Genomic DNA, 21243 nt, shown 5'->3' with positions numbered 1-21243 from the left:
CAACACAATCACTATCAGTAATGCAGAAAAGAGCTATAAGAATTATTCATAATACTGGCTATAGAGATCATACAAATCCACTATTTTTACAATCCAAATTCTTAAAATCACAGACTTGGTTCATTTTCAAACAGTACAAATTGTGTATAAAGCAATAAACAATTTACTTCCAGCAAATATTAAAAATATGTTTTTAACAGATCAGGGGATTACAGTCTGAGGGGGAAATTTAATTTAAAGCATCAGTGGGCACGAACAACATTAAAAGGTTTCTGTATTTCTGTCTGTGGGGTGAGGATGTGGAACAGATTGGGAGTGGGGCTCAAGCAATGTCCAAGCATGAACCAGTTCAAACAGCGGTACAAAAATATGTTTTTTTTCTGGGTATAGGGAGGAGGAAGGGTAATGAGGGTTAGGGTGTTTTTGTTTTTTGCTTCGGCTTGTAAATATATAGTATTTTGTATGTAAGTAGGTATGTGTAGGTGTATATTTATGTTTGTGTATATATATGTGTATATATGTATATGTGTATATATGTGTATGTATATGTGTATGTATGTTGATGTGTGTATGTATATATATGTGTGTATGTGTATGTATATGTATATATATATATATATTGATATCGGTTTAGGTGTGTAGGAATCTATGTGTATATGTGGCAAAGGGTATTACTGGTTGTGGGGAAGAAGGGGTAGGGATAAATAAGCTGATGCTTCACCCTACCCCTTTTCGGACATGTTGGGTACACAGTAGGAACTTTTTGTTGTTGTCTTTACTGATCTATCTTGTAATTGTTGTTGTATCAAATGTTCGAAATAAACAGTTTACATTCATTCATTCATTCATTCATTCATTCAATATTCTCCACAGACGATTCGCTCGCGCGCATGTAAAAAAAATAAAAAGAAACTCCGCTGCTTGCTGTGGGGCTGCTCCTCGCCCTTTCCCAAAAAACTCTGTCATAACTGTGTTTAGAAACCAGTCACCATTTGCTTTATTATACATCTGTGTAGTCAATAAGTAAAATAATCTCCATGGACGATTCGCTCGCGCGCGCACGTAAAATAAAAATAAAAAAAAAACTCCGCTCCCCGCTGCTGTGGGACTGCTGCTCACTCCAAAAACTCTGTCATAATTGTGAAATAAAGGACAAAAGAGGCATAAGTCCTGCGCACAGGCTGCTACCAGAGACAGGACATGTTCATATCTTCAGTCAGACTCCAGACATCGCCACGTCACTACATATTCAGTCCCTAACTGGTCATCGCGACGAGATGAAAAAGTTCAGATTTTTCAACTTGGGGAGGAGGGCAACGCGACGTGATGCAACGCAAAATCGCGCCACAAACGCGCCAATCGCTCAAAATCGCTTCACTCGCGTCGCTTCACTAGCGTCCATCGCATTGCACTGCGTGACTTGGCGCCAAAACGCATCGTTCCATAGGCATTACATGGCAACCTGTCACTGCTGTCGCTCACGTCGCGCCCAGTGTGAACGCAGCAAAAGGATGCCAAAAACACTAAGAAGATAGGCAAGCACGCTACTGACGTTTTAGAAGCATTCATCGCATCAGAATCAATCATATGCTGTTCACAACAAAATAAATTGAACAAATTTACTTGACTCTTTGTTGTTTGCTTAATTTGGGAGGGGGCTGGAGGACATAACAATTGATGGATGGTAAGGAGTCCAACATAGAGAAATATTGGATTCAGAAAAGTTATATTGAACTCGGCTACACCTCTTCCAATATAACTTTTCTTCATCCAATATTTCTCTATGTAGGACTCCTTACCATCCATTATTTGTATAATATACAGTGAGGAAAATAAGTATTTGAACATCCTGTGATTTTGCAAGTTCTCCCTCTTAGAAATCATGGAGGGGTCTGAAATTTTCATCTTCAGTGCATGTCCACTGTGAGAGACATCATCTAAAAAAAAAATCCAGAAATCACAATGTATGATTTTTTTTAATTTATTTGTTTGTTACTGCTGCAAATAAGTATTTGAACACCCACCAACCAGCAAGAATTCTGGCTCACACAGACCTGTTAATTTTTCTTTAAGAAGCCCTCTTATTCTGCACTCTTGACCTGTATTAATTGCACCTGTTTGAACTTGTTACCTGTATAAAAGACACCTGTTCACACACTCAATCAATCACACTCCAACCTGTCCACCATAGCCAAGACCAAAGAGCTGTCTAAGGACACCAGAGATAAAACTGTAGACCTGCACAAGGCTGGGATGGACTACAGGACAACAGGCAAGCAGCTTGGTAGAAGATAACAACTGTTACGATTATTTATTAGAAAGTGGAAGAAACACAAGATGACTGTCAATCTCCCTCAGTCTGGGATTCAATGCAACATCTCAGTTTGTGGGGTAAGGATGATTCTGAGAAAGCTCAGAACTACACAGGAGGGCCTGGTCAATGAACTGAAGAGAGCTGGGACCACAGTCACAAAGATTACATTAGTAACACATGATGCTGTCATGGTTTAACATACTGCAGGGCAGCAAGGTCCCCCTGCCCAAGCCAGCACATGTCCAGGCCCGTTTGAAGTTCACCAGTGACCATCTGGATGATCCAGAGGAGGCATGGGAGAAGGTCATGTGGTCAGATGAGACCAGAATAGAGCTTTTTGGAATCAACTCCACTTACCATGTTTAGAGGATGAGAACAACCCCAAGAAAACCATCCCAACCGTGAAGCATGGGGGTGGAAACATCATACTCTGGGGGTGCTCTTCTGCAAAGGGGACAGGACGACTGCACCGTATTGAAGAGAAGATGATGGGTCATGTATTGCGAGATTTTGGCAAACAACCTCCTTCCCTCAGTAAGGGCATTGAAGATGGGTCATGGCTGGGTCTTCCATCTTTCTTTCTTTTCTTTTCTTTTTAATATTTATTTCATTCATTTAAAAGAAAAACAGAAAAGCAAAAAACAAAAGCACCACAATACCAGAATGAAAAGGAGCAGAAAGAAGAACAAGTCTTATGATTTCTGCCCCTTTTAACAATACAATCTTTCAATATACAGCATCATAGTCAACATTATTTAACAGATTGCATTTCTTTAACTTGTCACATACCACTGACCCATTTCATAATTATGACCATTAATTAATAGATTACATCACTGACAGGTTACATTTAAACTTAAGACACTCCAAACATTATTAACAGTTTACTTTTTCTTTTTTTTTTTACTTTCTTGCAGCCCACTGACTTACTTCATAGTTTCATACTTACTTAATACATCTAATTTAATATGTTTTTTAAATAATTTAAGCGACCTTAATTCTTTAATTTCTTTATTAAGATTGTTCCATAATTTGACACCATTTACTGCAATACTCCTTTCCTTTACTTTGGTTCTAAATCTTGGTTTTTTAAAGACTTCTATTCCTTTCAATTTATAACTACTTACTCTTTTTTCAAACATATTTTGAATGTTTGTTGGTAAAGTATTTTTATTAACTTGGTACATCGTTTGTAATATTTTCAAATCAACTAAATCATGAAATTTAAGTACCCTATACTTAATAAACAATGGATTAGATGGATCTCTAAAACCACTGTTACTAATCACTTTTAAAGCTCTTTTCTGCAAAATAAATAAAGGTTGTATATAGGTTGTATATGATGATCCCCAGATTTCTACACAGTAAGTTAAATATGGGACAATCAATGAATTGTACAATGTTAATAAACCATAACTATTTAATGAATATTTTACTTTATGCAAAACAGCAATGGCTTTCGCTATTTTTCCTTTTATGTAATTTATGTGTGACTTCCATGTAAGATCTTCATCAATCATGACTCCTAAAATTTCATTTCTTTTACCCTTTGTATATCCATTCCATCTATTTGTAATGACACATTATTTTCTTTCGCTCTATCATTAAACAATATGAAATTTGTCTTATTAATATTTAGTGACAATCTGTTTATATCAAACCAATGTTTAACTTTTTCCAACTCTGTATTTATCACTTGTGCTACTTCCTGTATATCTGATCCAGAGTAAAACAGCGTTGTATCATCAGCAAATAAAATGCTGCCAAGCACATTGGATACATTCACAAAATCATTGATATACAAAATAAACAGTTTGGGGCCAAGTACCGATCCTTGTGGTACTCCATAAATAATGTTACACAATTCTGATTTGGTATTATTTATCTGAACAAACTGATTTCTATTTTCTAAGTAGCTTTTTACCCACTGATGTGCAACACCTCTTATTCCATATTGTTGTAACTTGTGGAGCAATCTTGAGTGGTCTATAACATCAAAAGCCTTTTTCAGGTCAATAAAAATACTTACAAAATAATCCTTATTATCTATTGTTGTTGATATTTTCTCTATTAGTTCCATAATTGCCATAGCTGTCGAATGTTTTGTTCTGAATCCATACTGAGCATTATTTAAAATATGATGTTTCTCAATAAATTTATCCAATCTTGTTACAAAAACTTTTTCCATAATTTTAGAAAACTGTGGAAGCAATGATACTGGCCTGTAATTAGAAAAATTATGTTTGTCTCCATTTTTATATAATGGGACTACCTTAGCAATTTTCATTTCATCTGGAAAAACCCCAGTTGACAGAGACAGATTACAAATATAAGTAAATGGTTCAATAACAATTTCTATTATACTTTTTACAGTCATCATGTCTAAATCTTCATGGTCAGTTGATATTTTGCTTACACAGTTTTTTACAATATTTCTTATTTCATCTTTTTCCACATTGTCCAGGAAAATACTATTGACCGTATTTACCAATGTACATAATTTATCTTCTATTATTGGTTTATTTCCCACCAGACTTGACCCTACATTTGAAAAATAATCATTAAACCCATTTGCAACTTCTTTTATATCATATATCTCTTTATTTTCCTTAACAAAGTAATTTGGAATAGTTTCTTTCGTTCCATCACTATCAATCACACTTTTTATAATTCCCCATGTTACCCTCATATTATCTTTACTCTTATTTAGTTTTTCACTGTAATAATCTTTTTTTGTTTCCTAATTATTGTTAATAGTTTATTTTATATTTTTTGTATTTATGTTCTGATTCCTTTGTTTGCAATTTTAAAAAGCACCTGTATAAATAGTTTTTCTTTGCACAAGCATTTTTTATTCCCTTTGTCAGCCATGGTTTATTTACTCTTTTCTTACTAATTTCAATTAATTTACAATTTTTATTGTATGATTTCATCAATATTTTCATAAATGAGTTATATGCTACATTAACATCACTGACATAAACTTCTTCCCAGTTTTGATTTTTAAGGTCATATTTTAATGCCTCTAAGGCTTTTACTGACTTATCTCTTTTAAAGTTTATATCAGTTTTTTTTGTTGTACCTATTTTTATATTTAAATATTGAAAAAATTGGTAAATGGTCGCTAATATCTGTCATGAAGATCCCATTCTTGATAATTTCATCTGTTCTGTTTGTAAATATATTATCAATTACCGTTGCACTTTGCAATGTAATTCTGGTTGGTTTTGTTATCAAGGGGAATAACCCCAAACTATACATTGTATTCACAAAATCACTTAATCTTTGGCAGCTGGAGCTTTCTATGTTAATATTAAAGTCCCCACACATAAAAAGCGTTTTGTTTTTTAATTTGATGGAATAATTCAATTATTTTATCTGTAAATTTCACAACACAAGAATCTGGTGCTCTGTATACACAACTAATTAAAATATTCTTAGATGTTTCATGTACAAGTTCCACTGTTACAATTTCTATGACATCATTCATAATTGTCATTTCTTCAACAATTGTACACATCAGATCTGTTTTTGTATACAGAGCAATACCACCGCCTTTTTATATCTTCTGTTTACAAAATACAGCTCATATCCCTCCATTTGAACTTCATCCATGAGATCATCTTTAAGCCAAGATTCAGTGATTGCAACAATACTAAATCTATTTTTAAACTGATTTAAATAATCTTTTATTTGTGACATTTTACAATACAAGCTTCGACTGTTTATATGTATGAGTGACAGGGTATCTTCTGCAATTTTTTCACTATTCAGCTGTTCTACTGTATAATACTCACAACCAATCGTTTTTAAGTCAAATATACTTTCATCAATATTAGTGTCTATGTCATATATTTTATCCTCTGTTTCCATGTTTGATCTGATTTTTTGTTGGTCCAATTACCAACAGATGTTATATTTGATTGTCTATTCAGGTCTGTATTTCGTAAGGTCCTCCATGTTTTTGATTTGTATACCGTTTGTTCCTTCTTTCACTCTAATCCACACCCTACAATTCCAGACCCATGTAGCAACAATATGTTTCTGTTTTCTTAGTAGTCTTGCTTCCCTAGCAATATCTGCATTTTTTTTTGTTAGATGCTCATTTATATAGACACTCGTTCCTTTCAAATTCTTTGCCTGTCTTAATAACTCATATTTATATTTTCTGCTTGTAAATCGTATAACAATGTTAGATAGTTTATTTTTTCTATCTTTAGTTGGAATAGTATAACAGTCTGATATTGTGTCTTGATGGATGACAACACCTTTTTGATATAAAAAGTTTGTAACTTGTTGTTCCAATGATTGTCTTTCTTCAGGTGGTGCATCCTCCCCACTGGCTACACCAGAATCCACCACCCTTGCATATGTCCGATGCCTTGTTTCTAGTCCAGATATTATAACGTCATCTTTTCTAGTAAATTGTTCAAGTTCATCTACACGTTGCTCAAGTTTCTTAATGATCTTGTCCTTCTCTTTAACCAGATTTTGGAGTTCTTTAATTTCCACCATCAGTTTGTCTAGATTAGACATGTCTTTTGATATATGGTTTAATGAGGTCTTTATCTCCTCTATATCTTCCTCGAGTTTATCTGTTTTCCTGGGTGGTGCCATGCCGACTGTCGTGGCAATGACCCCAAACACACAGCCAGGGCAACTAAGGAGGGGCTCCATAAGAAGCATTTCAAGGTCCTGGAGTGGCCTGGCCAGTCTCCAGACCTGAACTCAATAGAAAATCTTTGGAGGGAGCTGAAACTCCAAACCTGAAAGATTTGGAGAAGATCTGTATGGAGCAGTGGACCAAAATCCCTGTTGCAGTGTGTGAAAACTTGGTCAAGAACTACAGGAAACGTTTGACCTCTGTAATTGCAAACAAAGGCTACTGTACCAAATATTAACATTGATTTTCACAGGTGTTCAAATACTTATTTGCAGCAGTAACATACTAATAAATTATAAAAAAAATCCTACATTGTGATTTCGGAATTTTTTTTTTTTTTTTTAAGATTATGTCTCTCACAGTGGACATGCACCTAAGATGAAAATTTCAGACTCCTCCATGATTTCTACGTAGGAGAACTTGCAAAATCGCAGGGTGTTCAAATACTTATTTTCCTCACTGTGTGTGTGTGTGTGTATATATATATATATATATATATATATATATATATAGGTGCCCACTTTCCTTGAATCAGCGAGTCTTAGTGCTGAGCTTAATTTCGTACTTCTGTTACTGGACACGTCGATCCAGACTGTTTTGTCCGGTATATGCGAGGGGTTTTTAATGGAAATGCGTTGCGGTCGGACGGCACGTTTGGTCTGATGTGAGACCATTCAAAAGCATTGGGACTTTTGTTTTTGTCTGGTAACACACACACACTATAGTGCATTGCCCATGAGGCTCCATGGGCTCTAGATTGGGTAGTGTTTATAAAATAGGGAGATGACATTTATCAAGGGTAGTAATAAATTATGCATAATTTCTATGATGAGTTGGAATGGTGTGCGAGTCCAGAATGTTTTTAGAAACTTAGATCTTTGACCTCAATAGTTTTTAGAAGAATGCAACCCTTTTTTTTTCCTGTTAATTGTCATTTTTTAAATGTTGATTTACTATCTTAATGTATTTATAAATTGTTTAGGTTCTTGTTATCACATACACACCATTATTATTATCATTATTATTTTATTTTTACTTCTACTTTGTCATTTGATTTTTAAATGGATCACAATAGAAGTGTGTTTTCACTTGTCTCATCCATGTATTTTTAATGTATTTACAATTATATTATGTACTTAAATTAAACTTACAAATAAAATCAGGCATGCATGCACTCATGCTTTTAATATAAAGATGATTTATCGCCCCCTGCTGGAATGGAGTGTGAGTCCAGAATGTAACTAGCAAAATTAGCTAATATCCATAGTTTCTCCCAAAAATATTAATCCTATCGACATTCTGTTTTAGCAGCATTCATCCTTGACTGAAATACATACCAAATGGCAAATGTCAGCTGTCTTCAGTTTGTGCGTGATCAAAGTTATACATACGCACGAACGCATGCATGCAGAGGTTTTTCTTTTCTGCATTTTACTGCAAGCAGGTGCTTCTATTTTTAGACAGAAACAGATGTGGTTGAAGACATCAAAGGCAATACACATTTCACTCATGGTAACAGTAACATGACATTTAACTAAACTGACTAAACAAGTTGAACTACAAAACCACAATAAATCAATAACACTAACAACACTATTAAACTAACATGAGTTAGTTTAATAACACCTTGAATATATATATATGCCAGTTTAATGTTTAACATTTTAAGTGGTTACCAGGCCTATTACTGTTTACTTTGGCTACATAAATGTTCGTTAGCTTACCTGGGACTTATCCCTCTCTGTCATGTTAGTTATAGGCTAACCTGGCCTACATGTTGCAGCAGCTACGAGCCTCGAGCTCTCTTTAGCCGGGAATATTCCACCTTTATATCCTTTCACTAAGGTATTTATATCATGTCTCCATATACATTTCAACACGCTTTACTTTTTCTTGTTACCCCCCCCCCTTTTTTTATATTATTATATTTATGGAATAATTGAAGGAGTGGGGTACAATTAGTTATACCTAACAGCTAACGTTAGCTTATCTATCCGGCTGTAGCACCGTTTATTGTAGCTTACGATATAGTTGGTTCTTTTCTGTTTGATAACCCACATTAATTCATACTTTTGTACACATTTATTTTTAAAAGTATTTGTTAATACCGTTATTGTAGGTTTAACTACGCTGTTATACTTTATATACTAATTAGCATTTTTGTTTATGTTGTTAGCTTGCTAGGTACGGTTGGCTTATTAATGGCTAATTTAGCTTTTCTAACTATAACTAGCTTATTTTCGTTATTTACAGTTTTAATTTACATGGTGTAGATTTTTAATGATTCATCAGTTTATGTGTTCTTTAAAAGATAACAACATATAGTACTTAAGTTCTTAGGTTTCCATTTGATAGCATATAGATTATTCTTTTTTCATATAGTATGCTAGCAGAGTTACTTTAGATAGATACCAATTCACATTACATCATAACTTCTGTTTCTATAATAAAATACTAGATTTATAGCTTAGCCTACTAACTATAATTTAATTTTACTACTAGTCTACATACTAAAATACCTATACTACAGTCTTCTCCTGTATTAATATTTAGGTTTTAAAACCTGCTCTTGTATATTATATAGAACCATATTTATTATATATGTTGTTTATTACTCTTATTATTTAAATATCAGTTATATATATGATGTCTCATCTTTCTTAATGTCTTATTATTTATTATTTTATATATATATATATATATCCTTTTTTCTTGAGCTGCTTGGGTGGGCAGGGAGCGTTCCCATGGGATAAAAAAGCTTTTCAACCTACCATCCCTGGTTCTCAAGACCAGGCACCTACGTGGCTCTACTCTTCTCTACTTCTTTTCTACTCTTCTATTTTACTCTTCCTTTTTAGATATTTAGATATACCTCAGTATACTAGCATAGTTCCACCTTAGAATTGGAATATAATATCTAAGATATACCTACAGAATTTTCATGAATCACAAGAACATTTAAAACCCCAAACTCCCATGGTGCATTGCAGTACAATGGCTATTGTTTACTTAATTAAAATTGCTAATTTCTCAAAAATATTTGTCCTATCAACTTTTAGTTTTCGCAGCGTTCATACTTGACCAAAATACACAAGCATACCAAACGGCAAATTTCAGCTCTTCCTGGTTTGTTCATGATCAAACCCACCTGCATGCACACAGATGCCACTTAGCACGCTCTCTCTCTCTCTCTCTCTCTCTCTCTCTCTCTCTCTCTCTCTCTCTCTCTCTCTCACTCTCTATACTTATATAGTAGCATATTAATCATATTCCAATCACATATCTCATGTTGGGAATCTTTATTATGGCAGCAGCATATGGTTGGATTATGTCATCTCAACCCTGACCTCATCATGTGAGGCTTGACAAGTGAATGTTTTGCTTCTTACTAAATATACCACTCAGATATGACACAGCACAATATGTGTTCCATAGCTGAACATTCTGGCTTTGTGAAAGATACCACAAACAAATTAAATATTGCCAAAGTATTAATATATTATTACCCTAAGAATATCACTCTCTGTGCATTTGAAGCATCCTTGCATTATTCACCACTGATCTTTAAACACAAATTTGGCTCCTGCTGTAGTCAAGTTCACATTATACATTTAATGAGGAAATTTGGGGCTTTTCAATTCCAAAATACAAATCTGTCTCTCCTGATTTTCAAAATTGTAGCAGAGAATAACAAAATTGTGTACTTATTTTATATAAACCTTAAACTGTTTAGTTGAATGAATATTTTCTGATTGTCCTTTGTATTTTTGTAATATTCAGATTTGTTGTGGTGATTGCTGGGTAATAACTAAATTGGTGTCCCATGTTAAGTCTGTTTGGTCATGTGATGATCAGAGCTGTGTTTCAGTCCTATATATAGGTGTTTTCATACACTAGGGACAACTACATCTTCCCTAGTGTGTTTTTTTAAATCACTAATATGCCAGATTTTGCCAGGGGGGTGTAATCAAGCACTTGCAAACAAAACATTTAAATTGTATGAAAAAAGGATAACACTGTAATACATGTTATTTTTAAAAAATGTATAGATCAGGCCCCAAAAAATTGTCCACTGTTGACAAAATCATAAGTGACATAATTTGTCTCACTACAAAGACACTCACTCTGTAAATAGATCCAGTGGAAGATGTTAACATGATTATTTGACTAACAATAATATATCATACGCCAGATGACATCTACATTTTTTTTTCTGGTATTTATATTTGGACTACAGTGTCAGTTCGTGATTTATTTTATACAAAGTAAAAACATGTGTGAGCATCCTCTAGTCTATATGCTATGATGTCCATAATTTTTGCTACGGTTTGTATATACTTTGACTGTTTTTCAGTTTAGTTTGGCTTTAGTAAGCCAGTGTATTGATCAATATTGTATTCTTCAAGAAGTACACCAGGGATCACTGTGGAAGAAGCAAATGTGAAAGTGTACATATTGTAGTTGGAGCTCTTTCATGATTACAGATGACCTCTCTATAGAGCCTCTGTCTGAGTTCGTATTGATTTTCCTTGCATACCTATTGATTTTGGACCACCTGCTTTGAATATCGTCTTATATGCCATATGTTATTTGATTCCTTATTTTAATCCATAAGAAGTGTGTACCAAAACACCAGTATATTGAAATAATTAAAGTTTTCAGATTGTAAAAACCTTTTTTCCTTTTATGTCTTCATGAAAGCCTCCACCTTCGATAACGGATTCATGTTCCTTCAGTTGTTCATAAATATTTAAGTTAATAGAGGGATTATTTTTAATAATAATTGACTTGATCTCTATCTTTAGTGTTACAGAAAGGTGCCCTTCCCCACCCACTTTTATTTTTTGATAACTTATACATCTATCTGCTAATGGTGTAGCTCAAGTGAATTTATGGCCATGATGACATTTTTCTACTTTAAATTTTCAACTTGAGAAATCTTTAATTTTCCTTAGACCCCTTATTAAAGGGTATGGGCAATGTCACAAATTATGTGGCCAGAAAAGTATATGATGATAGACAAATTTTTAGGAAATCTACAGGAAGAAGGTGGCATTTTTGAATTTTAATGCTGGTAACAGTATAACTTGACATATCTTTTGTGATTAGAGCAGTATTCTGTGATTTGACATAGTATTCTGTGACACTCTAATTTCTGTGCTGCTTTTCATTTCCTTCAGATCCATATGAACAGGTTGTGTTACCTGTGGATGGCCTTAAAGAAGAGGAGCCAGTTGAGCCCTATCACAAAATTGGACCAAGTATGTCGATGCACCTAAATTTTCACGTTCAAGTTTAAAATATATAATTCCAGTGCAGTGGAATGTACAGTCGCAGATTGAGTTTTACAGATATTTTCGACCGTAATCCAGTATTACGAGTAACATCTGCAAATCATCAGACACAACGGGGTTATTCCCATTCTAATCCAATTCCATCGTTTGCACGGTTTATTTTTCTGTAAGTAATTCAGTTGGCAAAGCATACAGTAGCAATAGCGTCTTCATGCCAAACTAAAAGTTCTGTGAGCAGATCCACAGAGTTCTCCATCTCATGAACTGCATTGAGTAATTCTGGATCATAGTCCTCATCAATACTTTTGTATGGTAGCTTAGATCCATGCATTTCAGCATTGTCGTCGCTCCGCCAGTTTCTCTCGCTCTCAGCTGACAGCGCCATTATTGACACCTAGGGCTGTCACGATTAGGAATTTCTGGAGATGATTAATTGTCAGGCAAATAATTGCGTTTGACGATTATATTGTCTACTTTTTTCTTTTTTTTCCCCTTCTTTATGTTCTACTATCATAGTATGATTACACAACTCTGGAAGAACATTTGGCTTTTGTGAGTGGAGAAACTGGGAATAGTGCAACATTTTTATTTTTATCTTCATTTTACATATAGTCCCAACTTTTTATGATTTGTGGTTGTTTCTGTTGAATTTCTGTAATTACAGAACTGCTATAAAGAACAGTGTGAACATTTTATTGTGTTTTAAAACTTTGTGGAGCAAACACCAAACTCTTATAAAGAAGGAAAAACACCTGGACATGTTCAGGAAAACTGATATAAACTTAACAGAATGCAGGCTGATTACACTCCCCATGTTTTGTTCTGTTTTTTTTTTGTTTTTTTTTGTATAAATAAATCAGAATACAATAAGAGGCAACTCACTTTGAAATAATTAAAACATATAGCTACAGCTTAATAACTTTGAAAAATAACAGAAATCAGCAGCTTGTATTTTTATTCTGACTCCAGTTCATTTTAGTGTGATGAAGTCATCCTTGAATCCTGTGATGAAATCTCACACGATTAACCAATTTGCAGAACAAATGTAATTGGATTATAATATGATATACAGTGCATCCAGAAAGTATTCACAGTGCTTCACTTATTCCACATTTTATGTTACAGCCTTATTCCAAAATACAGTAAATTCATTTTTTTCCCTCAAAATTCTACTCACAACTCCCGATAATGACAACATGAAAAAAGTTTATATATATATATGTGTGTATGTATATATATATATATATATATATATATTTGCAGATTTATAAAAAATAAAAAAACTAAGAAATCACATATACGAGGTCTGTTAGAAAACTATCCGACCTTCTTATTTTTTGCAAAAACCATATGGATTTGAATCACGTGTGATTGCATCAGCCAAGCTTGAACCTTCGTGCGCATTTCTTGAGTTTTTTCACACCTGTCGGTTGCGTCATTCGCCTGTGAGCAGGCTTTGTGTGAGCAGTGGTCCAGCCCCCTCGGTCGGATTTTATGGCGAGTAAAAATGTCTGAACGATTTGGGGCTTTGCTGAATCAAATTGTTTCCAGAAACTGTGAGAGACAGCCAGGTGGACACCATTCAGAAAATTCAGATGGCTTTCAGGGATGATTTTATGGGGATCACACAAATTAAGGAGTGTTACAGCCGGTTTAAAGACCGCCCATAGCGGCTGAGAGCACACCGCACTTCGAGTGGCGATCGACAGGCTGAAACGACCAGATCATTTCCAAAGTGAAGGCTGTGTTGATCCGGGATGTCGTCTGTCTACCACAGGAATGGCAGAAGACATGGACATCAGCACTTGTTCGGCACATTCCACTGCTACAGGAGTTTTTGTCATGGAAAGAGGAGCGGAGGAATGCACCACAGAGCCGCGAATGACGCGGGACAAAAGCACCTCCGTGTTGGTCTCACAGGACGGCTTTCAGATGGCTTTCAGACGGCTTTCGGTGGCTTTTCAGTCGTGTGACTATCCGAGAAATTGTGGATGAGCTGGACATGCCAGAACATGTCCCGTGAGGTTTCATCACGGCGTTGCTTTGCGCCATTTTGGCTCCGTCCCGATGCGCGAATTCCTCCGCACGTCTGTCTCAATGTGCCGAAAAAGTGCTGATGTCCACGTCTTCTGCAATTTCTCTGGTAGTCAGATGATGTCCCGGATCAACACAGCGTTCAGTTTGGAAATGAACGTCACATTCCACTGTTACAGGAGTTTTTGTCATGGAAAGAGGAGCGGAGGAATTCGCGTGTCAGGACGGAGCCGCATGGCGCAAAGCAACGCCGTGATGAAGCCTCACAGGACATGTTCTGGCATGTCCAGCTCATCCACAATTTCTCAGATAGTCACACAACTGAAAAGCCACCGAAAGCCGTCTGAAAGCCATCTGAAAGCCGTCCTGTGAGACCAACACGGAGGTGCTTTTGTCCCGCGCCATTCGCGGCTCTGTGGCACATCCCTCCGCTCCTCTTTCCATGACAAAAACTCCTGTAACAGTGGAATGTGCTGGAAAAAGTGCTGATGTCCACGTCTTCTGCCATTTCTGTGGTAGTCACACGATGTCCCGGATCAACACAGCCTTCACTTTGGAAATAATCTGGTTGTTTCGGCCTGTCGATCGCCGCTCGGAGTGCGGCGCGCTCTCAGACGCTGTGGGCGGTCTTTAAACCGGCTGGAGCAATTTGTGTAATCCCCATAAAATCGTCCCTGAAAGCCATCTGACTTTTCCGAATGGTGTCCACCTGGAGGTCTCTCACAGTTTCTGGAAAAATTTGATGCAACAAAGCTCCAAATCGTTCAGACATTTTACTCGCCACACCTCACTCAAAGCCTGCTCACAGGCGAATGACGCAACCGACAGGCGTGAAAAACTCATGCATGCGCACGAAGGTTCAAGCTTGGCTGATGCAATCACACGTGATTCAAATCGATATGGTTTTGCAAAAAATAAAAAGGTCGGATAGTTTTCTAACAGACCTCGTGCATAAGTATTCACACCCCTTGCTCAATACTCAAGAGCGCTCAGGAGCAGGTTTTCATCCAGGATGTCTCTATACATTGCTGCATTTATTTTCGCCTGATTAAAAAAGACATATTTCAAGGTAGTTCAAGTTAGCTGAAGCTAGTTATGCTAATAAGTGTGAGTAATAAATGCGAGGCTTTTCCAATTAATTCCACTGGCTGGGCTACGATTCATTCAGAGGTGTTTGCATGTCTTGCTTGGTTTTCGAAAGTGAGAAGGCGACTCCCTAATCCTCCAGGATTTTGTGATGTCTAATATTGAGATGTAGCTAAATGTAATCTTGAAAACAAAAATGTAGTCTCCTGTTAGGACTGCTTCTTTGCTGCATCATTTTAGCAATGTAAGATATTAACAGTTTATCACTTTTATGTTGTTTTCATGCATGCAAACAGTCAAATACAGTGGGTTGCAAAAGTATTCAGGCTCTTGCTATTTCATGCATGTTAATTTGTTTATGGCATTTCAAATGCAAAAAGTAAATCAGGCTTCTCAATATAAAAATTTCCAAAATTATTTTTTATAGACTCAAACTTCTCCTTCTTGCACAGTCTCTCAGTTTTTGAGAACTGTCTACTCCACACATATTTACCATAGAGTGCCATACTGTTTGTAGTTCTTCATAACTGATGTACAGTGGGGAAAATAAGTATTTGATCCCCTGTCAGTTTTGCAGGTTTTCCCACCTACAAAGAATGGAGAGGTCTGTAATTTTTATTGTAGGTACACTTCAACTGTGAGAGACAGAATCTAAAAAAAAAAAAATCCAGAAAATCACATTGTATGATTTTTAAATAATTAATTTGCGTTTTATTGCATGAAATAAGTATTTGAGCCCCTAGAAAAACAGAGCTTAGCAATTGGTACAGAAACATTTGTCTGCCATTACAGAGGTCAGATGTTTCCTGTAGTTCTTGACCAAGTTTTCACACACTGCAACAGGGATTTTGGTCCAATCTTCCATACAGATCGTCTCCAGATCTTTCAGGTTTGGAGTTTCAGCTCCCGCCAAAGATTTTCTATTGAGTTCAGGTCTGGAGACTGGCCAGGCCACTCCAGGACCTTGAAATGCTTCTTATGGAGCCCCTCCTTAGTTGCCCTGTCTGTGTTTTTGGGGTCATTGTCATGCTGGAAGACCCAGCCATGACCCATCTTCAGTGCTCTTACTGAGGGAAGGAGGTTGTTTGCAAAAATCTCGCAATACATGACCCAATCCATCCTCCCTTCAATACAGTGCAGTCGTCCTGTCCCCTTTGTAGAAGAGCACCCCCAGAGTATGATGTTTCCACCCCCATGCTTCATGGTTGGGATGGTTTTCATGGGGTTGTTCTCATCCTCTAAACATGGTAAGTGGAGTTGATTCCAAAAAGCTCTATTTTGGTCTCATCTGACCACATGACCTTCTCCCATGCCTCCTCTGGATCATCCAGATGGTCACTGGTGAACTTCAAACGGGCCTGGACATGTGCTGGCTTGGGCAGGGGGACCTTGCTGCCCTGCAGTATGTTAAACCATGACAGCATCATGTGTTACTAATGTAATCTTTGTGACTGTGGTCCCAGCTCTCTTCAGTTCATTGACCAGGCCCTCCTGTGTAGTTCTGAGCTTTCTCAGAATCATCCTTACCCCACAAAGTGAGATCTTGCATTGAATCCCAGACTGAGGGAGATTGACAGTCATCTTGTGTTTCTTCCACTTTCTAATAAATAATCATAACAGTTGTTATCTTCTACCAAGCTGCTTGCCTGTTGTCCTGTAGTCCATCCCAGCCTTGTGCAGGTCTACAGTTTTGTCCCTGGTGTCCTTAGACAGCTCTTTGGTCTTGGCTATGGTGGACAGGTTGGAGTGTGATTGATTGAGTGTGTGAACAGGTGTCTTTTATACAGGTAACAAGTTCAAACAGGTGCAATTAATACAGGTAAAGAGAGTACAATAAGAGGGCTTCTTAAAGAAAAATTAACAGGTCTGTGAGAGCCAGAATTCTTGCTGGTTGGTAGGGGATCAAATACTTATTTCATGCAATAAAATGCAAATCAATTATTTATTTAATTATAATTATATTATATTAATTCATTATAATTAATTTCCATAATTTTAGAAATTTTTACAACCCCAATTCCAATGAAGTTGGGATGTTGTGTAGAATGTAAATAAAAACAGAATACAATGATTTGCAAATCCTATTCAACCTATATTCAATTGAATACACCACAAAGACAAGATATTTAATCTTCAAACTGATAGACTTTGTTGTTTTTGTGCAAATATTTGCACATTTTGAAGTGGATGCCTGCAACACATTTCAAAAAAGTTGGGACATGGCAGAGTCATTCCATGCCAAATGGGTCAAATTTTAAAAAATTCCCCACATGACCCCTTCCAAAATAAAAAAAAAGAAAAAAAATGTACTTGTTCCCCTGCCAGAGAAATGGAAATACCCCAAGTTTTAATGAGCCAGCTCTAATACTTTAAGCACAGGAGCAGTTTCAGAATTGCAGCATTTTTGTTCTTATTTGAAAAAACGCTTTCTGGCCCACTTTGGAGAGCAATATAGCCTAGCCAAATTAAGTGAAACCCTTCAAACTTACCATTTTAGGTAAAATCATACTGGAAAAGCCATATCTGGCATCAAAACAATGATATCTGGCTTCATTTTTTATCCAGCTGTTCTTAAAAACTGCCAAAAATGGTATTGTTTCTAAAAGAGGTCTGACTTTGAGCATGCACTGTGTCAAAATAGATTAATGCCCATGCTTCTGCTTACAGGCATAGACTCTCATGCATCAGTTACAACACCAGAATGTTTCATTTTTCCATTTCAGCCAAAATTGTGCTTGTGAGGGAAAAATTGAAATTGTGCAATTTCGATTTTTTGCAAAAATACCCTCTAATTGACCACACAAATCACCAGGGGAGCAATTGGTTAAAAAATTGACATTTCAACCATGCAATTATATGGATGTAAAGATGATATATACCAAATTTCAAGTTTGGGCAAGAAATATTTCTATTTTAATTATTTTTTACAATAGGCAATATGGTGTGAAATCGCACGTTGACTATATGGTGTTAAGTCGTAATCAATGGGCTAGAAATGTGAATATATAGTTATTATATAATATCTATAATAATTATACAATTATTTTAAATTGGTAAAAAAAACTATTGCTGATGGATGCAACAGCACAGGGTACCAAAATGAATGATAATTTTGACAATTTCCCAGAAAAAGGTCAGGCTATATTTAGAATTTCCCAGAAGGTGGGATTAACTTAACAACCTAATTTCAACCTGGTTTCCCAGAAATAGGTCAAAGAATTTCTGGGAATTCTGACCATTGACTAATCATATTCTCATCAATCATGGAGGCAAAATGTGCTCTACGGTTGACTTTGCAAGATGAATATCATCGAAAGACATTGTGTAAGACAGTTTGCTTTCACAATTTTGTTGATTTGAGTGATGCTGGTGCTCGCAAGTACAGTCTGAATAACAGTGATCAGAACAAAGTTGATTCACTTCTCCCAGGGTTTTTGCACACATAACATGCATACTGATGACAAATATTATTACAGTAGCTGATTTACTATTAGCCTTTTTGCCTGTGCTGTGTCTGCAGAAAACACGTTTTCCTGTACATAACCCAAGAACATAATTTTCGGACATGATGGCTTTGTTTGGTATACATGGTATACCTAGATTAAGACCATTTTGTTTGCAAATGTGTGCATTTTAAAGATTATGTAGGAAATATTACTTGTTCACTGTGTATTTAACTATTAAATAAATATAAGAAATGAATCATTCAGGTAAACCTTGAAAGTATTTTTAGATTACATGACATTGTATATCATGTGTTGTTGGATCTTTATTTATAAAAATTATGACTTTTCAGAAAAATCTAAAAATATATAAATATTTCTTGCCCAAACTTGAAATTTAGTATATATAATCTTTACATCCATATAATTGCATGGTTGAAATTTCAAATTTTTTATCAATTGCTCACCTGGTGATTTTTGTGGTCAATTATGGGGTATTTTTGCGAAAACTCGAAATTGCGTAACTTCAATTTTTCTCTTGCAAGCAAAATTTAAGCTGAAATGCAAAATTGAAACATTCTGGCATTGGAACTAGTTCATGAGAGTCTATGGCTGTAAAGTGTCAGACCTCTTTTGGAAACAATACAATTTTTGGCAGTTTTTAAGAACAGTTGGATAAAAAATGAAGCCAGATATCATTGTTTTGATGCCAGATATGGCTTTTCCAGTATGATTTTGCCTAGGATACTACATTTGAGGGGTTTCACTTAATTTGGCTAGGCTATATTGCTCTCCAAAGTTGACCAGAAAGTGCATTTTTCAAACTCGAACAAAAATGCTGCGATTTTGAAACAGCTCCTGTGCCTAAAGTATTAGAGCTGGCTCATTAAACCTAGGGGTATTTCTGTTTCTCTGGCTGGGGAGCAAGTGCAGTGTTTTTCACTTTTTTTGGAGGGGGTCATGTGGGGACCACTGGCTATCTTGTCATGGAATGACCCAGCAACAAAAGACTGGGAAAGTTGATGAATGCTCAAAGAACACCTAATTGGAAACAGGTTAGTGTCATGATTGGGTATAAAAGGAGCATCCCCAAAAGGCTCAGCCGTTCAAGCAAAGATGGGGCGAGGATCACCACTTTATGAACAACTGCATGAAAAAATGGTCCAACAGTTTAAGAACAGTGTTTCTCAACATTCAATTGCAAGGAATGTAGGGATTCCATCATCTACAGTCCATAATATAGTCAGAAGATTCATAGAATCTGGAGAACTTCCTACATGTAAGCAACAAGGCCAAAAACCAACATTGAATGCCTATGACCTTCGATCCCTCAGGCGGAACTGCATTAAAATCCAAGATCATTGTGTAAAGGATCTTACTGTGTTGGCTCAGGAACACTTCAGAAAACCATTGTCAGTTAACACAATTCGTCGCTTCATCTACAAGTGCAAGTTAAAACTGTACCATGTAAAACGAAAGCCATATATCAGCAACATCCAGAAAAGCCGCCGCCTTCTCTAAGCCCGAGCTCATTTGAAATGGACAGGCGCAAAGTAGAAAAGTGTGCTGTGGTCTGATGAGTCCACATTTCAAATTGTTTTTGGAAATCATGGACGTCGTGTCGTCTGGACAAAAGAGGAAAAAGACCATCTAGATTGTTACCAGGGCAAAGTTCAAAAGCCAGCATCCGTGTTGGTATGGGGGTGTGTTATTGCCCATGGCATGGGCAACTTACACATCTGTGATGGCACCATCAATGCTGAAAGGTACATCCAGGTTTTTTTTTAAACGTGTTGCCGGTGCAAATATTTGCACAAAAATAATAAAATTTATCAATTTGAACATCACATATCTTGTCTTTGTGGTGTATTCAGTTGAATATAGGTTGAAGAGGATTTGCAAATCAATGTATTCTGTTTTTATTTACATTTTACACAACGTCCGAACTTCATTGGAATTGGGGTTGTATATTGAGAAGCCTGATTTACTTTTTGTATTTGTAATGCCATAAAAAAATTAAAATGCGTGACTTACCAAGGGGCTGAATACTTTTGCAACCCACTGTAAATGGGATACAAAACAGTAAAAGGATGGTACACTTTTTTAATTCACCTACATGATTTTTTTTTTTTTTTTTTGCTTTAATAATTTTTTTTCCTGTTGTTCAGAAACTGGGAGCTATGTCTGTGAATTCTGCGGGAAGCAGTATAAGTATTTCAACCCCTACCAGGAGCATGTTGCTCTTCATGCACCGATTGGTGAGTGTGCTTCTTTGTGGACGGTGAGCTGCAGAGCTCGTAGTGGATATTGTCCAAATACAACAGCATATTAACAAAATGTTACTTTATTTAAAATGTTCCAAATACTGGAATTTGTAAGAAGGAATGACAGAAATATGCTTTCAATAAT

The 21243-nt window shown here is 36.0% G+C and overlaps 1 protein-coding gene across 3 annotated transcripts in view; it reads left to right on the top strand.

Moving 5' to 3' along the window:
• znf618 (zinc finger protein 618) overlaps positions 1-21243 on the top strand; it is a 104236-nt gene that overhangs the window by 66157 nt on the left and 16836 nt on the right. For all 3 annotated transcript variants that reach the window (XM_034192036.1, XM_034192037.1, XM_034192035.1), the window contains 2 exons: positions 12158-12238; positions 21003-21092. In XM_034192036.1, coding sequence (XP_034047927.1) covers positions 12158-12238; positions 21003-21092 — 171 coding nt within the window. The remainder of the gene's footprint in view (positions 1-12157; positions 12239-21002; positions 21093-21243) is intronic.

This window comes from Thalassophryne amazonica, chromosome 17 (genome assembly GCF_902500255.1).
Source record: "Thalassophryne amazonica chromosome 17, fThaAma1.1, whole genome shotgun sequence".
NCBI classification, from domain to species: Eukaryota; Metazoa; Chordata; class Actinopteri; order Batrachoidiformes; family Batrachoididae; genus Thalassophryne; species Thalassophryne amazonica.
This window is presented reverse-complemented; position numbering and strand designations above follow the sequence as displayed.